At 40.4% G+C, this 21,572-nt stretch overlaps 1 protein-coding gene across 2 annotated transcripts; it reads left to right on the forward strand.

Annotated features, from left to right (window-relative positions):
• Positions 1–244: 244 nt before the first annotated feature.
• Positions 245–12,865, forward strand: wdr91 (WD repeat domain 91). 2 transcript variants are annotated; one of them, XM_026174544.1, is made up of 18 exons: positions 245–593; positions 2,734–2,870; positions 3,080–3,259; positions 3,339–3,546; positions 3,663–3,745; positions 4,770–4,879; positions 7,652–7,823; positions 8,761–8,952; positions 9,132–9,304; positions 9,403–9,457; positions 9,561–9,656; positions 10,012–10,106; positions 10,497–10,650; positions 11,578–11,686; positions 11,810–11,922; positions 12,060–12,167; positions 12,369–12,458; positions 12,563–12,865. In XM_026174544.1, exons 2-18 carry the CDS (start codon positions 2,748–2,750, stop codon positions 12,725–12,727), a joined length of 2,226 nt encoding a protein of 741 aa, XP_026030329.1. In that variant the 5' UTR covers positions 245–593; positions 2,734–2,747; the 3' UTR covers positions 12,728–12,865. The 2 variants fall into 2 exon arrangements, with proteins under 2 accessions (XP_026030329.1, XP_026030330.1); XM_026174545.1 differs by lacking the exon at positions 245–593 and adding an exon at positions 622–2,481.
• The last annotated feature ends 8,707 nt before the right edge of the window (positions 12,866–21,572 follow it).

The following is a 21,572-nucleotide window of genomic DNA, read 5'->3' on the forward strand; positions in this document are numbered from 1 at the left end:
AGAGGTTGTAAAGAAAAAGTCCTAAATTTTCACTTTAAAGTCATACGTTTGTAGTAATTTTCGGATATTAAAGACACATATATACAAGACGAAATAACTGTGATTTTATTTTTCAGTTGCTTTTAACACTTTTAACAGCTGTCTTTTTACTCCAGCACGTACACCACTTTTAACTACTAGAAGGGGTGAGATTTAGAGAGGAAAACACACACAAAAATGCTACATTCTTTGTAACATTTTTGCAGGTAACAGCTGGTATATCCGGCACAGGTGTATTGAGACGTGCTGACCGATAGAGGGCGCGCAGGATGCGCAGTGTGTGGCTGCGTTATACGTTAGCTCATCACATGACTGTCAGGAGGAAAAATAGAGCAGGAAGAGAGTTTTCTTTCTCTTTGTTGTTGTAAACATTTAGTTTTCACAATAAGACGGAAGAGCAGCTTTGTGCTCTGAAGATTCATGGATCTAAAAAAGTGCAATTCTGTTTCTGGGTGGTGACGGTTCACTTTCATGGTGCTGAAACCAAAGAAAAGACCAAGCCAAACTTCGCCTTAAATTTGCTTCATTTAAAATAATCTGGATTCTCCTCCGAGGTACGTAAATGTTAAGACGTGATTTTATGATTTATTATGTTATAGCATAATGAATGTTAATTCTGCCTGCATTTGGCCTGTTTAATGTGAGAGATTTTGTGTAATAGTGATTGTAACGTGTTCCAGTCGATTGTTCTGGTGGCACACTTGATGCTAAAATGAAGCTAACTGCAGTTCCTGTGTCTCTTCAGATTTACAATAATACATTTTCTGAAATCAGTCAATGTTGACATCGTTTGATGTTTGCTGGGATGGATTGTGAATCTGAGTTTAAACTTACATTTGCCGTGTGTACCAATTAAAGAGATTTTCAAATAGAGTCTGGCCGAAGTGTTTTTAGCAACAAAAAGCGGTGGAGGAAATCCAAATAAAACGGTTACATTTACAAAAATGATACTTTATATTCTGCTTCAGACTTTTAAGGATCTAAAGTACACTTTCTTTTTTCTTTTTTATAACTGTCGACGTCCCGCTGTGGATGCATAACGGTGATCTAATGTTGTTTTAAGTTAGCGGTCAGTGCATGAAGAGGAAGTGTTTTAGGTGAATTATTGCTAATGGAGTGAACGCTACTGAAGTTTAAAAAGAAATTGAGCAATATTACCTTTTACCTTCTTCATCCTTTAGTTGAGAAAAGTGACATTAAGTGGGTTAGATTGTCATGTTAATATTGTGATGTCAGTGTTTTGAAGTCTGTTAAATAATCGCTGACATACAGTAACTAAATACATTTACTCAAGTAGCTCTGCCTGTTTCACAGCTCAAAATAATCCTTTTTTAATTTTACTGTCTACTGTTTCATGTCACTTGTCTCAAACAACCTGCTTTAGCTCCTCCTACTTTAAGCCACCTTTCTTCTGATTGGCTGTCTTCTGTAAACAGAAATTCTGTGGCGAGATGACTAGAAATAAGGAAAATAGGTCCGCTTAATCTACTAAAATGTGTAGGAACTTTATACTGAGTAGCGGTGAAAAAGAGAACATTCTGTCTGCTTAAAATAATGTGCGGAAACTTTAAGGTGGTCTGAATCCTTTCTTCATCTACCTTATTTCTAAACATTTTCATGCAGTGATGTTTATAGACTTTTATTCTGAAGAAAATGTATCTGCACACTTAGTAACCTCAGTATTAGCAGAGGTTGTAAACTAATGTACCAAAAATAGCCCCCTTCAGGCACCCCCCCTGCAAAAAAAAAAAAAAAGAAATCCCTGTGCACCTGTGCAGGTGCATGATCAGTTTCCTGGCTGGCTGACAGGCCACAAATGGTTCCTTCCTCTCACCCTCAGCACTGGAGCTCCATAAAATTATGTGCCGAGAGCAGGACTGTTCTCAAATAATAATGCATCTGCCCACTGGTATGAAATCAACCACCTTTCACCTGGTATAAGGAGAGCAACTTTGAGCTGAACTCAGGAAACCGAGGGGACCATGAAAAAACAGCAGAGTATTATTCTACCCTCTCAGTATAAATCAGGCCTAGGTAGAGAAAGTGGATAACTTCAAGTAACACCCTGCTGAAGAAATCCCATCAAGGCTTCTACAACCTCATGCGATTAAAGTACTTCAAACTCCTGCTCAGGGCGCTTAGGAATCTCTGCACTTCTGGGAAGGGTGCATCATTCCCTGGGCATGACCACTTATCCATCAGGAGGGTAGTTGATTCAGCTGAGAGAAGAGGATGTGTACTTCAGATGATGCAGATCTAGAGCCGAGAGGATCGCGGGAGATTCTTCCAGCCACCCTAACAGCTGACTGCCATTGGGGAGACACTACTGTGTGCTGTTTATATGCTGCCAGCACAGAAACAATATGGAGAAGCTTTGATCTTCATGCCATCAGACTGCTAAAGCCCACACCACCCACTACCTACACATTACTCAGCTACTCGGTGAGATCAATGGTTTGAATGTCTGTCAGCTAATATTAAAAGAAAAAGTTGATTGGAATTCTTGTGTTTATGTCTTCTTCTTTATTTGTGTACAGCCAGAGTGCTGGATATTATACTTGTATAAATGTGTATGTAAGAAATAATCTTAAAACCTGAAGTTAAATGTCTCTGTCTTTATACTTTCAAAGAACCAAATGACTACAGTAGACACAAACTGAATAATCATAATAAACGCTGACTTGTTCCCTGTAGGGTCAGAGGTCACCATGGGCTCTGCAGTGGAAAGGACAGATGAGCATGTGAGGGAGTATCTGATCTACCGTGGCTTCACCAACACTCTGAAACATCTGGACAACGACATAAAAGCTGACAAGGAGAAAGGCTTCAGGGTATGGCTGGCAGAAACGTTGTTTGATGTATTTCTGTTTCCTCACAGCCTCACAGTAAAATAGTCACATCATCTGGAAGTTGGAGAAAGGAGCTTGCAATGGTGTGAAGGGTTAACGAAAAAAGCTGCTATTTCAGGTTTTTGAAGACGTTTCTTCTTTCAGCAGAAAAAGGACACTGAATAACTTTTCATTATTTTTGTGCTGTGCAGGTGGATAAAATCATCGATCAGCTGCAGCAGTTTGTCCAGAGCTTTGACCTGGCTGGTCTGAAGGAATATTGGCTCTACCTGGATAAACGTCTGTTCAGCAGACTCGAGGATGTTTACAGATCCACCGTCAACAAGCTGAGGATCAGCCTGTACAGATACTACATCATCAACACCGTGCAGGTATCACCTCATGGAGAAATCAGACATCCTGCTGCGTGTTTCTGAAACAAAGATTTAAAAATCTATCTCGTCCTTCCAGAAAGGAAACCTGGAGAAGACTCAGGAGTTTTTCCAGAAGCAGGCGTCAGAGCTGCAGGGTCAGGCTGAGTGGCGTGATTGGTTCATCCTGCCATTTATCTCCTCCCCTGAGCAGAACTCCGCCTTCTGTCAGTACTTCTCCCGCCAGTGGTCTGACACCTTCCTGGTTTCACTGCATAACTTCCTGTCGGTGCTCTTCCAGTGTATGCATATCCTTGAGTTTGAAACACACAGCCAGCCTTAATATTCAACATGCTCTGACAATTTAGAGGCGGCCGCACTGATCTGCTGGAATTCAGTTTTCAGTCCTTAACTTGTTTCCCACCTCAGCCTGTCCTCCTCAGCTTCGATGCTGAAGTCCAGAAGATGACCTGCCTGATGGAGGAGAACGAACAGCTCCGTCAGCTGGTGAGAGAGTGCATTTCATTTTAAATTAAATCAATTTTGCATGAATAATGCAAATGTAGATTTGTTCAAAAAAGCTACAACTGATCCCGTCGTTTACTTTTAATCACCCGCCATGCAAATTAAGTCTCATTATTTAGCTTAAAAATTAATTTCAATGGGTTTCCAAAAGTTCTGTTTACTAATTAAAATCAAATCAAATCCTATTAATTCTCACTGTATTAATCCCATGATTTGGCCACCACTCCGTGCCACTTTATTAGGTACACCGTACTCCATTGAACCCCCTTTTGCCTTCAGAATCACTTAAATTCTTCATGGAATATTTGACAAATGTCCTCTGTTAGGTGGATATCAAGTGACTGTGGAGGCCATTTAGTATAGTGAACTCATTGTCCTGTTAAAGAAATCAGTTTGAGATGATTTGAACTTTGGAACATAGCAAATTGTCCCAAAACATCAATTGTAAAATGTTACATTGTGCTTGCGGAAATGGTTGACAGCAATGCTCAGGTAGGCTGTGACATTTAGTTGTTACTCATTGGGCCAAAAGTGTGCCTAGAAAATAATCTCCACACCTTCCTATCGGCTTGATGTAGCTGAGGCACTGACCTAAGCAAGACATTTCGATTGAGAAAAGCCACTCAGAGGATATTTTCTACTCTTCATCCCATTCTCTGTAAACCCTAGAGATAGAGGTTGCGTGGGAAAATCGCAGTAGATCAACCTGGCACCACCAACCACGCCACATTCAGAGTCAGTTAAATCCCATTTGTTCCTGATTCCGATGCTTTGTTTGAACTTCTGCCGGTCGTCTTGACCGTGTCTACGTGCTTAATTGCACTGAGTCGCTGCCATGTGATTGGTTTATTCCATTTTTGAACTAACAAAAAGTTGGACACTAGTACTTAAAAACATAGACTAAGTGTAAAAGTTTTTTCATGAAACAAAGTTTTAAAATGTGATGTGCTCCATGCTAAGCTGTAGTCAGGGTAGACGTCTGACCTGTCTGCTGTATCTTCGCCAGCTGTTCGCCCTGCAGACGGAGAGCCGGGATCAGAGGGATAGAGATGAGATGATCCACCACAAGCTGCCGACATACGTCCAGAACATGGACCGACTGGGAGACACTGAGCTGTGAGAGACTAACATCACTGTCTTTACTGATGACTAACCACAGCAAAGATGGCTGCCATTCTGTCCATTTTTAAACACTGCCAACATCATGATGCTTTTAACCATCAATAGTCAGCTCATTTCTAAAATTAATGCCATGCTTTAGTATTTTTATGGAAAAACTGGCGTATTGTGCTTGTATTTATCACTTTGAAACTCTTAATGTGTTTTGTGCTGTGAGTTGCAGATGGCAGCCATCTTAAACCTTAAAATATTAATCAAGATTTTTATCCATTGCAGCTTTGTGGTTTCGTTTGTTTTTATTTTGTTTTCTTAAGTTACATTTTAACACAAAGCACAGAATGAACATGGACTGATGTTAGCATGGTTCAGGCCTAAATGACAACTAAGGTTGTTGCACTTTTTGTGACAGTATTTATTTAATAAATGACGTAACCTCATATTTTCATATTCAGGCACTTTAAATCAAACAAAACTGAGTTATTTTATATTTATCCATATAAAAAAAACTATTTAAAACCATATTTTAGCTAACGTATTGTTGCCAAAAATGCCAAAATATTTATGCTGTTGCAGTATTTAAACTGTGTGCTGTAATGCGGTTGATGTTTCACAATAAACAATTCACCTGATGAATTGTTCCATTGAGCCATTTTTTTTTTTTTTTTTTTTTTTTGTTAAACTTCCAGGCGATCGATAGACCGGGCCAGCAAATACACTTCCCCAATAAACTTTAAAATACTCTAAAAAAATGTGATTGACAGAAGTATCTTTTAAGAAGTTAGTTAAAGCTCCTCATCTGGATCGTTGACGGGGCTTGAATCGATGTTGGACCCGATCTGAAATGGACCCAGAAAAAACCCAAACTCAACACACTTTTTATTTTAATGGATGCTAAGAGGTTAGTTGGCTGATGATGGCTGATGATAAGGCAACCTAACTTTTGCAGTAAGTGTTGTTAGACAATTACACATTCATTATTTCCTCTTCAAATGAATAATTCAATGCATGATGGTGATAAACCACACCCACCAAGTATTATACACAAAAATGGTCTTGACAACAAACACATGGTGACCCATTTGGTTCTGAAGTGGACTGAAGAAGACCTCTAACAAGAAGCCCTTGGATCCATTCATTTTCTTCTGCTTATCCAGTTCAAGGTCGTGGCTGTGCTAAAGCCTGTCCCAGCTGCCATAGTGCCACAGGGCAAGAGGTGGGGTTAACTCTGGAAAGGCAGCCAGACTGTCCCAGGACCAACACAGAGAGACGGACAACAATTCATACTCACATTCATACCTAAGGTTTTTGCATTACCAATTAACCTAATTCCATGCATGTTTTTGGACTCCAGGAGGAAGCCAGAATTCCTGGAGAAAACCCACGCAGATACTGGAAGAACATATAAACTGGAACTCCGCACAGAAAGCCTGCAACCAGATGGTGGATTTGAACCCAGGGCGTTCTTGCTGTGAGGCAGCAGTGCTAACCGGTGAAGCAAAATCCTCGTGGTTCTGAAGTGGATTTATGAAGACTTTTACCAGGGAGCACTGACTTGATTTTCTACTTTTTTGGAGTAACTAAAATACAGTAGACCCAAAAAGATCTTGACCAGAGATCACTGATAACAAAGCCACGATACCCCACTTGATTCTGAGTAACTGAGAAGCCTGGGGACCAATAAAGATCTCTACCAGGAAGCAAAGGAGCCCTGGCAACAAAGACTATGTCTCCCACCTATTCACAGGAAGAAGCAACACATCTTTGGCTGAGGATCTCAGACTGCACATAGGTTTTTGGGCCAACCCCCCCTTCCTCAAAAAAAGCTACTTTCGTCTGTGCCCTTGTCAGAAGAGGTCACCACAGCTCTGCATCTTTGATTTGGCAGTTTTATGTTGGATTCCCTTACTGAAACAAGGGGATTTGTGTCTCAATACACTAAAATCTCACGCACGGTTATGAAGAGAATTAGAAAAATTCTTCAAAATTGAAAAACCAACTGGTAAGCATAGTAGTAAGGGTAGAAAAAAAGAAGTTTTTTAGGCAGTCAAAAGTCTAACCTTATTTTTTACTTACTGAAAATATAAAAGTTTTAATGACCTAAGTATCTTTGATAGTGATTGGTCCATTTATAGAGGTCTCTTTTGGAAAGTCATAGCAAGACTGGACAGAAATGGCCTGTCACACCTTTGTTTTGATATGGTGCAAACAGTGTTGTTGCTTCATAGTGAGAACTGCTCTATAAGTCCAATGAACAGCAACCGGCGAACCAGCAGCACGGTCATTGAAACCCCACGAACTATTGATGCTCATGGGGTCGAAAGGCTTGCTGGCAAAGAGCTACAAATCATTGAAGACCTTGATGCTACTTTTTGTCAGAAAGTGTCAGAACACACATAGTGCAGCTCTACTTGTTGAAAATGGACGTGTATAGCTGTAGACCAGTCAGTTTACACATGTGGACACCTGTCCACCAGCGAATGTTCACCCAACTGGACAAGTGAGCAGTGCAAAAGGATAAATGCCAGATGCATGTTCATCATGTGCTTAAAAAGGAAGAGATGGCAATTATGTGATCAAGACAAGTCGGCATAGCCAGTATGATATCTTGGGTTCTGGTGTTTATTGTGCTCACTTTAACTATCCAAAAATTGTCGCAAAACTCATACCCTTTCATGGCAATGGCATTTGCTGATAGCTGTGGTCTCTTTGCTTGGATTCACTGTAGTAGTATGCTGTTTTAAAACTTCCTTTCTTTTATTCTCTTTGTAGGGACTTAGTGACGAGCCAGCGAGCTGTCAGCACTGCCACCACCCCTACCAGAAACTTCTTCTCAACATTCCTACCACAAGGCAGACGAGCCCCAGGGAAACCAATGCAAGCCATCTCTGGGTCCTCACCAAGCCAGGCAGCAATGGGCAGGAAGGACCCACTGAGTAATCAGGTGAGCACAAGGAATTGCCAAATTCACAGATTTAAAAAAAGACCTTGACTCACAGACTGGATGGTTGTTTTTTTAACAAAATTGGGTTTTTTGCAACTAGTGAGTCAGAGACAGGTCATCTTATGTTCAAAAGCTGATGATTGTATATGGAAAGTGAAAGACCCTTCACTTTAGAAATTTGGTACTTGGGACAGTATACCTTCTTCTGAGTTACCATCTCATCAGGAAGATGATAAAGACTAACAAACCCTAATAAAGAAATGTCTCCAACTAGTTGGACTTTGATGCTAGTTTCTAATGTTGGCCTAGCAGTCTACATAGTCAAATGTATGGGGTATCTGGTTGTTGTTATGGGCTATTTGGCAACATGTACAACTGTTGTAAGAGCTTGGATTGTATTGTCAGTAACAAGTCAGACTTGTTCCTGTTGGAACTTAGTTGGGGAGATTTGGACACCTCTTATGTGAGGTGTGTCAGGCACACACAGGAGACTCCCAACACAGATCCAGGACACACCAGAGAGGTCAAGTCTTTTAATTGGCTTGGGAAGATACAAAAAAAGCTGAAGTCAGGAGTAAGGGAGGCCTAGGCATCTTTGCTTATACTACCAATGTGATCTGGACCCAGATTAGTGATAGAAAATGGATAGGAAATGGCAAAGATTCATGATGTACAATGGGCGGTAACCAACCTGTCCAATAAGAGATGTCTGTTAAGGACTCTGCAGTAGACTAAACTTCACACTGATTCAGGATCGAGGCTTGATTGGGTTCATTGGGTGTGTCCATTAGTATAATAAATATTGGGTAATGAATTTGATATTTTAATTATTTTCTACCACAAAGTTTGAAAATCATTCCCTCAGAGAGTAATAGCAAGCTGCACTCGTGTTCCAGTTTTCTACATCTACGGTTGTAATCATTTCCATCTTTTTTAGCCTGTGAAATCTAAAGAAGCAGGCCAAGTTAAGGAGGTGAAGCCAGCATCTACCCAGTCATCAACCAGTGAACCAGTGAGCTCCCAGTCCCAGCTGTCTACAAACCAGTCAGGGAACCAGAATTCGAGACACAAAAGAATCCAAGATCATGAGAAGGAGAGGAAGGAGCTTTTCTCCAAACCACCACCACAGGTATAGTTGCATCCTTTAGATATGCAACAAATGCGATGCCCTTAGTCTTACCTTACCTGTGGAGGTAAAGGTCAGCTATGTTCAAACAGTTTTGCGAGTGGTCAACCTGCACTTTGAATTAGTATGCTGGAAGACAATAATTTTTTGGTCTGGTGAGCCCTTTCATGTGTTATCTTCAGACATCAGAGAAGAAAGGGGAGCTGGGGGAGGTGGAGCCTCCCATTGAGTCCTCAAGTGAACCTACCGATTCCTCAAACAGCAGAAGCTGCGGTGCAAGCCAAGAGGAACCTCCCTTCATTAAACTCAGCCAGGAGGAGTACGGAGAACACCACTCATCCATCATGCACTGCAGGTCTGTCTGTCACAATTCACCCACTTTAAGGATTAAAAACAAAAACTCAGCCTTAATTAGTTTTTTTTTCTTTCTGTTGCCCTTCGCTTGTTTTCAAGGGTTGACTGTTCTGGTCGCCGTGTCGCTAGCTTGGATGTTGACGGAGTCATCAAGGTAAACCTGCATTTCATAGTCTTCAAGCTACGGTATTCTAACAGCATATACTGACAGGAAAACTCATGAAAGACTTCTTCCTCTGCCCCTCCTACTCCGTCAGGTGTGGTCGTTCAACCCCATCATGCAGACCAAAGCCACCATCATGTCCAAATCTCCTCTAATGTCTCTGGAGTGGGCCACCAAACCAGACCGACTGGTAGCAGTGTTTACTTTCAGATACATTGATTTTATAAATATTCTGATAAGGTAACATTTTACCATGCACTAGGTCACCAATGATCCACCTAACGTTACGGTTAGGATTTCGTTACTTGTTTTCAGACAGTTGTCTCTAGTGCAATGCATACAGAACAATTGCACTGCCAAAATTAATTTGCAAGACTTAATTTGAAAGGTAAAATCTCTTAGTTCCTTGATATTTGCCTATTTAGCACTAGTCAAAACAAAAACCCAACCCTAAGCCTAAACCCCAAGGTTGCTTGTGACCTAGTTGATACACCAAACACATCTGTCCAACAGTAAAATGTATGTTTGCATGTGTGTGTGATCAGTTGTTATTAGGCAGCGGCGTTGGCACAGTACGGTTGTACGATACGGAAGCCAAGAAGAATCTCTATGAGATGAACATCGACGAGGCTCATCCACGGTAAACCTGCACCCTGGAGCTCCTCACTAACATAATTAGGACCAATTTCTGCCTCTTTGTTGGCTTTGTATTGCATGAAAGTGCCTCCTTGCTGAGACAAAAAAAGTGTCTAAAAGCTGCAGCTCAGGAACTCAGAAGTTTTTATGGAGCGCTAAACTGAAAATCTGATCCAAACGTGGTTATGTTTCAGTATCAGTAATGTTGTTATGTGCCAAAATTAATGTTAACCCATCCGATAGTGATGGAGCTAAAATGGGCGGTGCTCTTTTATTTTATTACATTATAATTTGACATTACAAATTGAATGGAACTACGTCCATAAACTAGATTTACTGTGTCTTCAACAGTCGAGGTCATCTCCATATGAGAATGTATTTTTCTGCCTTTCAGTATCTTGTCTTTAGCCTGCAGCCCCAGCGGTTCATCATTCGTCTGTTCAGCTGCAGCTCACAGTCGATCTGGAAGTGGCGAGTCTGCTCCTCGACTTCCCATAACGGTGTCTGGTCAGCTGCTGCTATGGGACACCAAGACTGTCAAACAGCAGGTGGTTAACTGATCATTTAGCTAATATGTCTGCACATCAGTCCAAGACCAGGAACAGGAACCACTGGGTTTAAAGAATGTGTATTTAAAACCCCAGCTGTAGCAGAAAACTGGAGCAATATAAACTCCAACTGCACAGACTGAGTCAAGGCGTCCAGTTCAGGTAGCTGACGTGAAGCCTCAGGGAGCTAGCAGCTCAGAGGGCAACCATGTGTTAATCAAAGTGGCCACACCCTTAATTTTAAGCTGCAATGGGGGTCAAAATGGTTTATGTATAAACACATTCATACACAGTAGTGTTATGACCTTTAGAGGCAAAACTGCTTTTTAGCAGGCTGTAAATGTATTTATTTCTCCTGTAAAGCTGGACGTTTTACGCCAAAAAGGTTCTATGGCAGGGGTGGCAAACTCCAGGCCTCGAGAGCCGGTGTCCTGCAGGTTTTAGATGTGTCCTTGATCCATCACAGCTGATTTAAATCGCTAAATTACCTCCCCAACATGTCTTGAAGTTCTCCAGAAGCTCGGTAATTAACTAATCATTTGATTCAGGTGTGTTGACCCAGGGTGTTATCTAAAACCTGCAGGACATTGGCTCTCGAGGCCTGGAGTTTGCTACCCCTGGTCTATGGGACTGATTCACTGCTAGAGTGAGCCTCCAGTGGACATGATTAGAGCTGCAGTTTTTGGCACTTCAGCCCTATAGGTGCTGCTTAAACTGTGTTTGCACATTTTAAACAGGCTACCTGACTGCTCTGGCAAACCTGAAACCTGTTTCCAAGAAAGGTTTGGGTATTAACTCAACTTTTCCTCTGTTATGTGCCTGCCTATGAGCTCCAATTCAGTTTCCTTGACAGTTACAGTTAAACTAGTTAAACTGCTCTTTTTATTTCCTGCCTGTAGCATAATGTTCTGACTTTCTGTCTTTCAGCTCCAGTTCTCTTTGGAGCCAGAACCAGTAGCCATAAACTGCACAGCCTTCAATCACAATGGAAACCTGCTGGTGACTGGAGCCGCTGACGGAGTCATCAGACTGTTTGGTCTGCGTTCATACTCGATTCATCCAAAGATTATTTTCAAGGAGGATTAATCTGTGGCCTCTTTGCTGTCACTTACCAAAACCCAAGTAAGTTAAATACATTTCTGTCCTCTGTCTTCTGTAGATATGCAGCGGTATGAGAGCGCGATGAGCTGGAGAGCTCATGATGGGGAAGTTTACAGTGTGGAGTTCAGCTATGATGAAAATACCGTCTTCAGCATCGGAGAAGATGGCAAGGTGCGTGAAAGCCAGAACTAGTGTAGCTCCGTCTGTTCTCCTTATGTTACTCAGGAAAGTCAAGAAAGTGTGTGTGTGTGTGTGTGTGTGTGTGTGTGTGTGTGTGTGTGTGTGTGTGTGTGTGTGTGCGCATGCAGTTTATCCAGTGGAACATCCATCGCTGTGGGGTTAAGCAGTCGGAGCAGATTTTACCTCAGGACGCCACCGGGCCCTTCGTCCTGTCGGGGTACAGCGGCTACAAACAAGTAAGCAGACCTGCTGGTTAATTTTCAAGACAGCACTTCATTTGATTTCATGACCAAAGCTCGCTAGAAAACATTGAATTCTACAAAGCAAATTAAACTCTGTTCATAAGAAAACATTTTTTATAGTTCAAAGAAGTAAAATCACCAAAGTAAACAATTTGGGGTGCTTTTTTCTAACTTGGTGATATAATTCTTGTTCAGGTTCAAGTCCCTCGAGGTCGACTCTTCACGTTTGACTCTGAAGGTCAACACGTCCTGACCTGTTCTAGCTCCGGTGGACTCATATACAGAGTGAGTACACCTTCATGTCTGTCTGTAAGTAAGTAAGCAAGCATTCTTTAATGCTTTAAATGTGTTTTGTATTTTAAAAAATTTCCTGGTCCCCTCTCTTCCAGCTGGCCAGTGGGGAGTCAGCTCTGGAGAGGGTGCTGTCACTGGGGGGGCATAAAGCACCAGTGGTGACCGTCGACTGGTGCTCAGCAGTGGACTGCGGCACCTGCCTGACAGCCTCCATGGACGGGAAAATCAAACTGAGCACGCTTCTAGCACAGAAGTCCTGACTGGGGACCTAACGGAGGTCCTCTGTTCTTGTGTGTCTGTGCAGAGATGAAAGGAAGACTCGAGGAATGTTTCATGATACAAACAAACCTGTTTTTAAATCAAATTAGGATTAAAATCTCACTGAAGGTTCCACCGTAGAGCTCGTTTCTTTTGTTAAAGCTGTATTTGTTGGTGTTTTCAGGCCTTTGGGGAGAAGAAAAACTCCTCAGCAGTCTCACAGACACTCAGCAGCATTTGAAGTGTTTGAGTCAACAGCACCTCGACCTCTTTCAGGTACTTGAAGTCGTTTCATGGAGAATTGAATACACCTTTCTAAAATGTCTTCAAGAACCTAAACAAGAAGTCCAGTTGCTTTCATCTCAAGACCTTTAGACTGCAATGATCTGGATGAGTGAGAGACGCCACTTGGATTGATTGGAATAAGAAACGTCCAAGTTTTTCTTATACGAGCCAAAATGTTACAAGTAAATATTTGGAGGATCACTCTGGGTTTTTATTCCCTTAACCTAAACCAAATAAATAAAATAATAATAGAATAAAATAAAAAAGGTAATAAAGTAAAAGAAAAAGACCTATCACAAGAGAAACTGTACACTGAATTTGTTTTATCCTGTATTATGTTTGATTTCATTCTTACAGATGTGTAGTGTAAATAACAGAATCATAACAGTTTTGTACTTTTCTTTTCTTTTTGTTTCCAATCAGTAAATTTTCACTTTAGCTTTTTTATTTTGTTTGTTTTGGGCTTTTTTTTAGTTTCAGTGTTGTTTTTATAATGAGGGCAAAGGCATGTGAACTAGCTACATGTACCAAAAACACCACTTTAAAAAGGTGGTGTCTGAATGACTCACAGTGACATCCGAAACGCTCCCAGCCTTCCAAATGTTTGTGTTTACAAATGTGACCTATATGACTGAAGCCTAATTAATCTCTTATTCAGTTTAGATGTAATGAAATGTGACATTTACAGTTGTGGTCATAGGTTTCCACACAGTCATCATGGGAATGAAAGTCATGGTAATTTTGGGCTTTTAATTAATTCTTTTTCTAGGGTGGAATGATTATACAGCATATATCTTTAATGACTTTAAAAACTCATAGGTGTGAATGAGGGAGTGAAACAAATGGATGGATGGACTTTAAAAAACAAGAACTGGGTGCACACATTTGAACTTATCCCAACAGGGTCAAAAGTAAACATACAGACTCAAATATTTACATACACCCCTACTAATATTTGGTAAAATGTGCTTTAGACTAGAAGGTGGCTTACAACTAACGTGAGGAGTGTATTTAAACACCTGACCACACCTATAAATAAAATTAACATTGATGTTAGCCACAGTCACTTCCTGTAGATTTAGATTTTATTTATTTTCATAGATTCATATTATTATTTTATTAGTATACAATTTTCTTTCCCCAGACTATTTTTTTTTATTTAGTGGAAAGTGTTAGGAGTGCTAGGATAATTTCTGCTCAGTTTGCAGGTGTAGCGCCTGCTCTTCGCCGTAGGGGGCGGTGTGTACGAATGCGTGCTGTAGTTATTTTTAGAGAAGAAGCAGAAGCCACAACAATAACACACAGGCATTTTCAGGGACTGAAAATCCTTTAAATGTGACCTTTTCAGCGCGGATTTTCTCAGTGTAACGTTTGCAAACGGTCCGTTTATGTGAAAAGACTCCAAAATAATTCCGCACGAAGATGAATTCAGGCGCCATGTTGCGTGTTTCAGCGAATAAATAGCATGTCGTTAATGCGAGGCTAGCTGCGCCGTTAGCCTGCGTGCACCGAGCCCGGTTCTGCTGTCGCTTTTCCGTTTCATGTCACTACTGTCCGGTACCGCGTGCAGACATGGAGAGTTTGTACAAGCGGAAAATGTTCGCGTCCATGCGGAAAACCAAAGTAGCCGCATCGAAGAAGCGGCAGATCGGTCTGCCCGCCTCCATCCTGGACGACAGTGACGAAGGGTCCTTCTCGTCGTCCTCCTCCTCCGGATCACAGTCCGACTTCCAGAGCTCTCCTGAGGACGACAGCGAGCAGGAGGACCGGGACCGGAGCGAGTCCGGGGGGACCTCCAGCGACGACAGCCGCTCTGTCACCCGCAGGAAGCGCTCCTTCCTGAGAGGCGACGACAGCTCTTCGTCGTCTAGCCGCGGCGACGAGGATGAAGAGGACGACGATGACGACGACGATGAGGAAGATGACGACGGAAGTCACACGAAGAGGATGGTCCAGCCGAGGAAGAGGAGCCGGCTGCAGCGGCAGGACGAGTCGGACTCGGACCGCGCGGAGGAGAAGCGGAAAGAGGACGCGGAGAAGGCGAAGAGGAGGCAGAGACACAACAAGCTGTTGGCGCTGTCCCGGAGGATGAAGGCCCGCATCCCGAGCCGGAGGAGGAGCCGCGTGAAGCAGGTACACCTGAGCGCCTGCGTCATACACAGGAGCGCAGGTACTTCTGTAGAAACACGGAAAGACGAGCAAAAAACAAACAGGGCTACCTCTGGGTAAAAGCGCAGGTATATGAGACAAAGTTGAAAGAATTCATGTAAGAGCGGTGTTGTGCCAAAACGTGACCGCCTGCCAAAAAATTAATTTCCAATGTTTCCGTGTGTTTTTTATGTGCAACATCTTTACGTATGTTGGTAAATAGACTTCGGTGAACAAGGTTTACAAAGGGGTTATATATAAAATTTTAAAATTACATTTTTTTTAAGTATCTTTATAAATCTTTGTTATTGTACTTACATTATAACCAATCCGGTCCTTTTTGTCCACTTAAAATATGTTTACAGATCTATTATTATATTTGTTGCAATATCTGGTCTCCTCTTGGACAGATTACTCTTACAAAAGACATTTTTAATGTCAACGAGATTTTTTTTTTACTGGATAAATAAAGAATATATAAAAGTCACTGCCAAAAACTGATTGTAGCTTCTGCCTTGTTACAGGAATGTTGTTAGTGGCTCAGGATGACTTGATATCATTCATTGTGGGATTCATTTGACATATATTTAACATATTATAGACCAGCAAGTTATTTATACGAGCAATCACTTTTTTGGCAAATACCGGAAAAAAATTATTTTTTTTGCAGACGATCATTTTTTGGGACAAATGTATTCACATCAAAGAAAAATGTGCTTTCAAAACTTGAACAGGAAAAATCTGCGCGTTAATCTGCAAGACGGAATAAAAGTTTGCTAAAGCTGGCAAATTTACAGTAAACTACAAACATTTGCCAAAAAAAGAGAGAGAAAATATTTTTAAAAATGTGCAAATTTACAACACAACAAAAGGTATATTTATGAAAAAAAAAACCTTGGTTCATAAAAAAGCTAGAAAATGTATTTAAATTAAAGGACTGGCAAATTTAAGAGGAAAAAAATCACTTATGTGAAGTGTAAAAAAATGTACAAGATAAAATTATTTATTGTTAATAATAATTAATAACAAATAAATGTTCATTATTAATTTTGTTAGATTTTAGAATAAAAGTTAAATGGCCAATTTATAAGAAAGAAATTACAGAATTTGTACAACAATTAGTAAATGTATTTACGTTAACAAAAACTGGCAAGTCTAATGAAAAAATTCACAAGAGAAAACAAACAGATTTATGAGAAAAAAGGGGTCAAAGTTCCAGGAGAAAATTAGCAAATTTATAATAACCTTAGAATGAATAAAAGTTGAGAAAGAAAATGCAAACAACAAAAAGAAACATGCATTTTACTGAAAAGAAAACTGAGAAGGTTGCAAAGAACACTAATTTATACTAATGGATTGGCTCATTTCCAATAGATTTCCAAGTTTATAAGAATATATTGCACTTCATACCCAATAAACCTTTATACCTCTGTGTGATGAGTAAAATGGGTTTTATTTAAATTGTTTAAGGGCACAGGAGACAAGGAAGAGTCTAAAAAAGCAGAGGATGAGGCAGATGGTGATGGAGATGGAGGAGGTGAAGAAGAAGAGGACGGAAAGAAAGAAGTGTCACGGGGAGACAAAGGAGGAAAAGAGAAAGAGGAGGAGGAAGAAGAAGAAGAGGAGGAGGAGGAGGAGGAGGAGGAGAAGTAAGCCTGAGAGAAATAATAGCATTTAAAAATGATGCAAAAGTGTTTATCTGTACAGGACTCATGGTTATGTTGTTGCTGTGACAACGAACACTTGTAACAAGCAACAAAAAGAAGAAAAGAGGAGGTGGACAGCGTCTCTGACCCCAGTGTGAGGTACTTTTTTGCTTTAGATTGAAAATATAAACATTTGCTGATCTGCTGAGCGCTCAGTTTTATTTACATGCTGCAGATGTTTCCATGTTAATCCGCCAACAGCTGGAGGCTCCAAGCACTGCTGACCTGTATGACGTCACAAGCAAAACCATATAATGGTTAAGTTGGATTCAACCAGGTGGCCTGCACTATCAGCGTGACTTACGATTAGAGCAACATCTTTATTATAATTTATTAGCTTTTTTTTGGTTCATTGTTGTAACACTAAAAGGTTTTATCTGGGAGTGGTAGTCACAGCCTTCCTGCAGCTGTCCATCTGAAACTCACAGCCCACCAGTGAAAGGAGCAAAAACAAGTCGCCAGCATTGAATTGTCTGTGGAAAAGTTTATTTTGGTTGTATTCGGGCCATTGAAAGAAAAAAAATGAAAGGGCCTAGTTACGTGATGTAAAATTCAGGAAAAAAACAAACAAATTTACAATAAAAACAGCAATAACACATAAGAAGTGTTAATAGAAAACCGCACTTATTTGCAATCAGACAACAAATTACAAGCTTATTTTCACTGAAATGAGTCCTGGAGTAATACACAGGCCACTACATGCAGCTGGCTGTGAGGTGTGTGTAACACGTGATTAAAATAAAAACCAAAAACGTACATATTCAATATACACTTTGCTCGCATGAAATTAGCTTTCTTATAAGATGGTTTTTTTTTGGTTTTTTTTTCCTTTTGAACTAAAAAAAATCAGCTTTTTTCTGGCCCACGTTTGGCCCTCTTGTCGCTCAGTTCTGGCATTTGGCAATCACCAGATGTGGCCCAGAAGTCATAAACACAGCTGGCAGCTGGCACAGGTGGACCTCGGCAGCCACTGAGTCACAGGCACACATCTGGGTTATATTTTGCATATTTGAACCAGCAGATGTTTTGCTACTTTAGCCTTAAAAAATACAGAAATGTGCTCATATCCTGTTGTTTTAGTCAGAGCTCTGCTTGCAAGTCCAACAAAAAGCCAGTAAGCGGTTCTCGAGTTCAGCTAGATGAAATTTGTGGCAGCAGATCAGCTGGTGAAGCTAAAACGAGAGCGAAAGCTTTCCTGGATGTCAAGCACAGAAGCTGCTTTCTTTCCTGCAAAAGGGAAGAGCTGCTTAGTGGGCGGGGCTTCCACATCACATCACTGAGTGTAATCGTTGCATTATGACTGCGTGTGATCTTTAAGACAGAAGCCGACTGAATCTCCCAGAAGGCACTGCTGTGAGTCTTTATTGAATTCTTGATGGCAGTGTTGTGAATATGCAAAAAAAACTCTGATTTCACGACCCCGGAGGATTCTGAGTATTGCAGTATTTAGAGACATTCAGTAACCGACAGCACTCTGACTCGTTTCTGTTGCACTTTCCTTCTTTTTCTTTCATTTTTTTTTTCCTGAAGTTGAGTTTGATTGTTTGCCAATCTTTTCTAAGTAAGTGTGAAGGCCTCGCAGACAGATTTATTTATTTTTCTTGTACAGCAGCTTTTTAATCTGTTGCTTTATCTTTGAAAAAATATTTACATATTTTGATAGTTTTGTCCGTCTGCTATCTCCAGCCGTCTCTGTTTCTGTTATTACATTGTCAGCTAAATACCTTTGAATGTTGAACCACACAAGATTTTTGAAGACTTCCTGCAAGTTCACTTTGCTGACATAATAATATCGTTATACTTACTTCCTGGTACACTTGCAGTATAGTGGTTGCCCATAATAAATCACAGATAAAACCAAATTATTTGTCAGTAACTGCATTAAAAATGCCTGCATAGGTTCTCAGTTGTGCAGGTCATGGTAGTCTTGAGTGCTTAAAAATAAAGTAGTTGACAGTAGGGCTGCAGGATTTTGCATAAAATGAGAATCACGATTCTCTCACGATTCTCTTTTCCAGTATAAATATTTATTGCACTTATTAGCTGCACATCAACTTCGTAACAGTTGAGACTGAACATAAAAACAATAAATAAACATAAAAACAACAAATGTCTCAGGTTTTGTTGTTGCCGCAAAATGTTGTACTGCTTGAAATTCCGTCTCCACTGTTGCTCGACGCTGCGTGTATAGAGCAGGTAGTGCAACAATAGAAAAACAGTTGCGGGACGGCACTGTGTAGCGTTTGTCTAGGGTGTTGATCATTTTCCTAAATCCCTCGTTTTGCACAGTGTTGATGGGAGCCATATCTTTGGTCAGGTGATAAGTGATAGCCTCCGTAATTTCTTTGTGCCTGCGGGAGTTCGACGTGTATAGGGAAGCGCTGTATAAGGTTCCCGTTATTGATGTTTGGGTGGTTGACCGGGACGGATTTTCTCCTGTCACTTTCTCGTCATCCCTGACGTGCTCTCCGTTGTTTTTTCCCTGCTAATTTTAGCATCACACGGCACAGCTTCTGTATCACGTGGTATAAGGCTCCGCCCTTGTCATTTGTTGAGCAGGAAGAGTGAGCGCTTGTTTTCATGCAGATTACGTCCCGGATCAAAATGCGGTACAATCGTCGCCGTCTTTTTTTTTTTTTTTTTTTTTTTTTAAATCGTTGTCATTTGAAAATGAGATCGCACATAAGTATGAATCGAGATCGCGATTTTCTAACGATTAATCGTGCAGCCCTAGTTGACAGTACTTGTCTTAGACAGGTGCCACCTTTTGGACTCAGTGACGGTAATGACACATGCCATTTCTCATAATTTGAACTGGAAAAGCCTCCTGGATGAAAAATGAAATGGCTAAAGAAACCTAAAGAAGTCCTGTTGCCCTTTTTTAACCACTCAAATCTGCTTTAAAAAAAGCTCCAGTTAGCTAGGTGATGGTTGTGCATTTGTTATGAAGGTTGAAAAACTCGACAGATACTGAAACAGTTTTCTTGTATCAGACTCCAAAACATGTTTATTTCTACTGTAAAATTGGGCATTTAACATGAGAGATGGGGGAGATTAACTTGCTTTTGAAGCCTCAAGTGGACATTAGAGGAACTGCAATTTTGGCATTTGAGCACTCGCTTCCTGGAGTTACCAGGGGGTCATCACTTGGTATGTCATCATGAATGTTTAAGTTGGCACTCTGTTGTTGTTGTTGTTGTTAGATTACCAGTGTTTAAAAGGCCCAAATATATGAGCTCGTTGTGATGTAAGAAGTCAATGAGGTTGTTCTTATGCTACTTTCTGGTACATCTGGAATTCTTTGATAAATCTCACATACATCTTCTGATGATCGATTGGGCTTATCATCATATTTGTGTGCTAAACTGCCAATTATCAGTTTGGCAGAACTTACTGCATTTAAATCAGAAGTATTATGCGATATTCAGTGGCAGCTGTTTAAACCCAAACAACTTTCAAATGACCAAGACTGGTTGTGATGACATGTTACTTGTACCTCTCAGTGGTCACTTGTTGCTGTGTATTTACTATTTTAAGACTGGTACACTCAACTTTATGGTAGCTTTTTGCCATACAATTCAACACTAAGTAATTAGTAACATGTGCTTAGTCATAGTCATCAAACAGGCTTTTGGCGTCACCTTATGATGGTAGGGGTGCATTATAAAAGTTGTGTAAAATACTTTTTTTTTTTTTCCTTCCTTTTCTTACAATTTCTCTTAGAGCTGACAGTTGAAAAGTCATGACCTTTAATTTTTAGTGTCCTTGTTTAAAATAGGCTTTTTTGGGCTTTTTGACAGATAGCACATGGTGCTCGTCCAGGATTTTAACCTGTAGTCCAACAGCTACTGGATCACTCCGGTGACCTGTTGATATGTTTGTGCATTGTTTAAAGAAACGTGACGACTGTGGCAGTGAATTTCATACAACTGACAGGAAGTATGGACAGAACTATCAAAATAAGATTCTAACTGTGTAAAATAAAGTAAAACTTCTTTGATTTTTGACTATGTTTGATCTGAAATTATGGACATTTCTCCATCACTAAATTTTGTTTGCAAAAATCAAATGATCCCACCTGGTTCATTTTTTTTGGTGGGGGGTTCCTGTACATAGAAATGTGGGTGAATTATCCCAAAACTATTTTGTATTTTTCTATTTATTTCTTCCTTTGTAAAGTCTTCTAAAGGCCACAGGCATGTGCTAAAACAAAAATGGACAAATGATGAGAAATTTCTCTTTCCATCCTTCTTCTTAAATCCTTGCTTCTCCTGTTTGTAAAGCTGCATTCATGTGCAATCGTAATAATAGGAAAAAACACATGATGTGTCTGAACCTCAGCAGCCTCCGTCAAAGTTGGTGAGAAACTCTGAATGTTTTTAACTTGAGTTTCCAGCTGCTAAAGTTGAACCCACAGACTGTTTGAGAGCCTTGTGACTCTTGTTTCTTTTGAGATAAGGACTCAGTATGGTATACAGTGTAGTGATAATACACACACATTATAGGTACTTATCAGTGCTGTGTATTTACCTGTTTCCAGTGTATTCCTGGTCTTTTGTTGCTGTATAAAGCTCTTTAGACCAACTCACGGTGTTGAAAATACCTGTTTTAATAATAAAGTTTCTTCTTTTTTGACCAAGAGATTATGTGTTGAAAGTCTTTATTTATCTAACACATAATGCATGAATCTACAGGTCTGTGCTATGAA

Source organism: Astatotilapia calliptera, chromosome 7, assembly GCF_900246225.1.
Source record: "Astatotilapia calliptera chromosome 7, fAstCal1.2, whole genome shotgun sequence".
NCBI lineage: Eukaryota > Metazoa > Chordata > Actinopteri > Cichliformes > Cichlidae > Astatotilapia > Astatotilapia calliptera.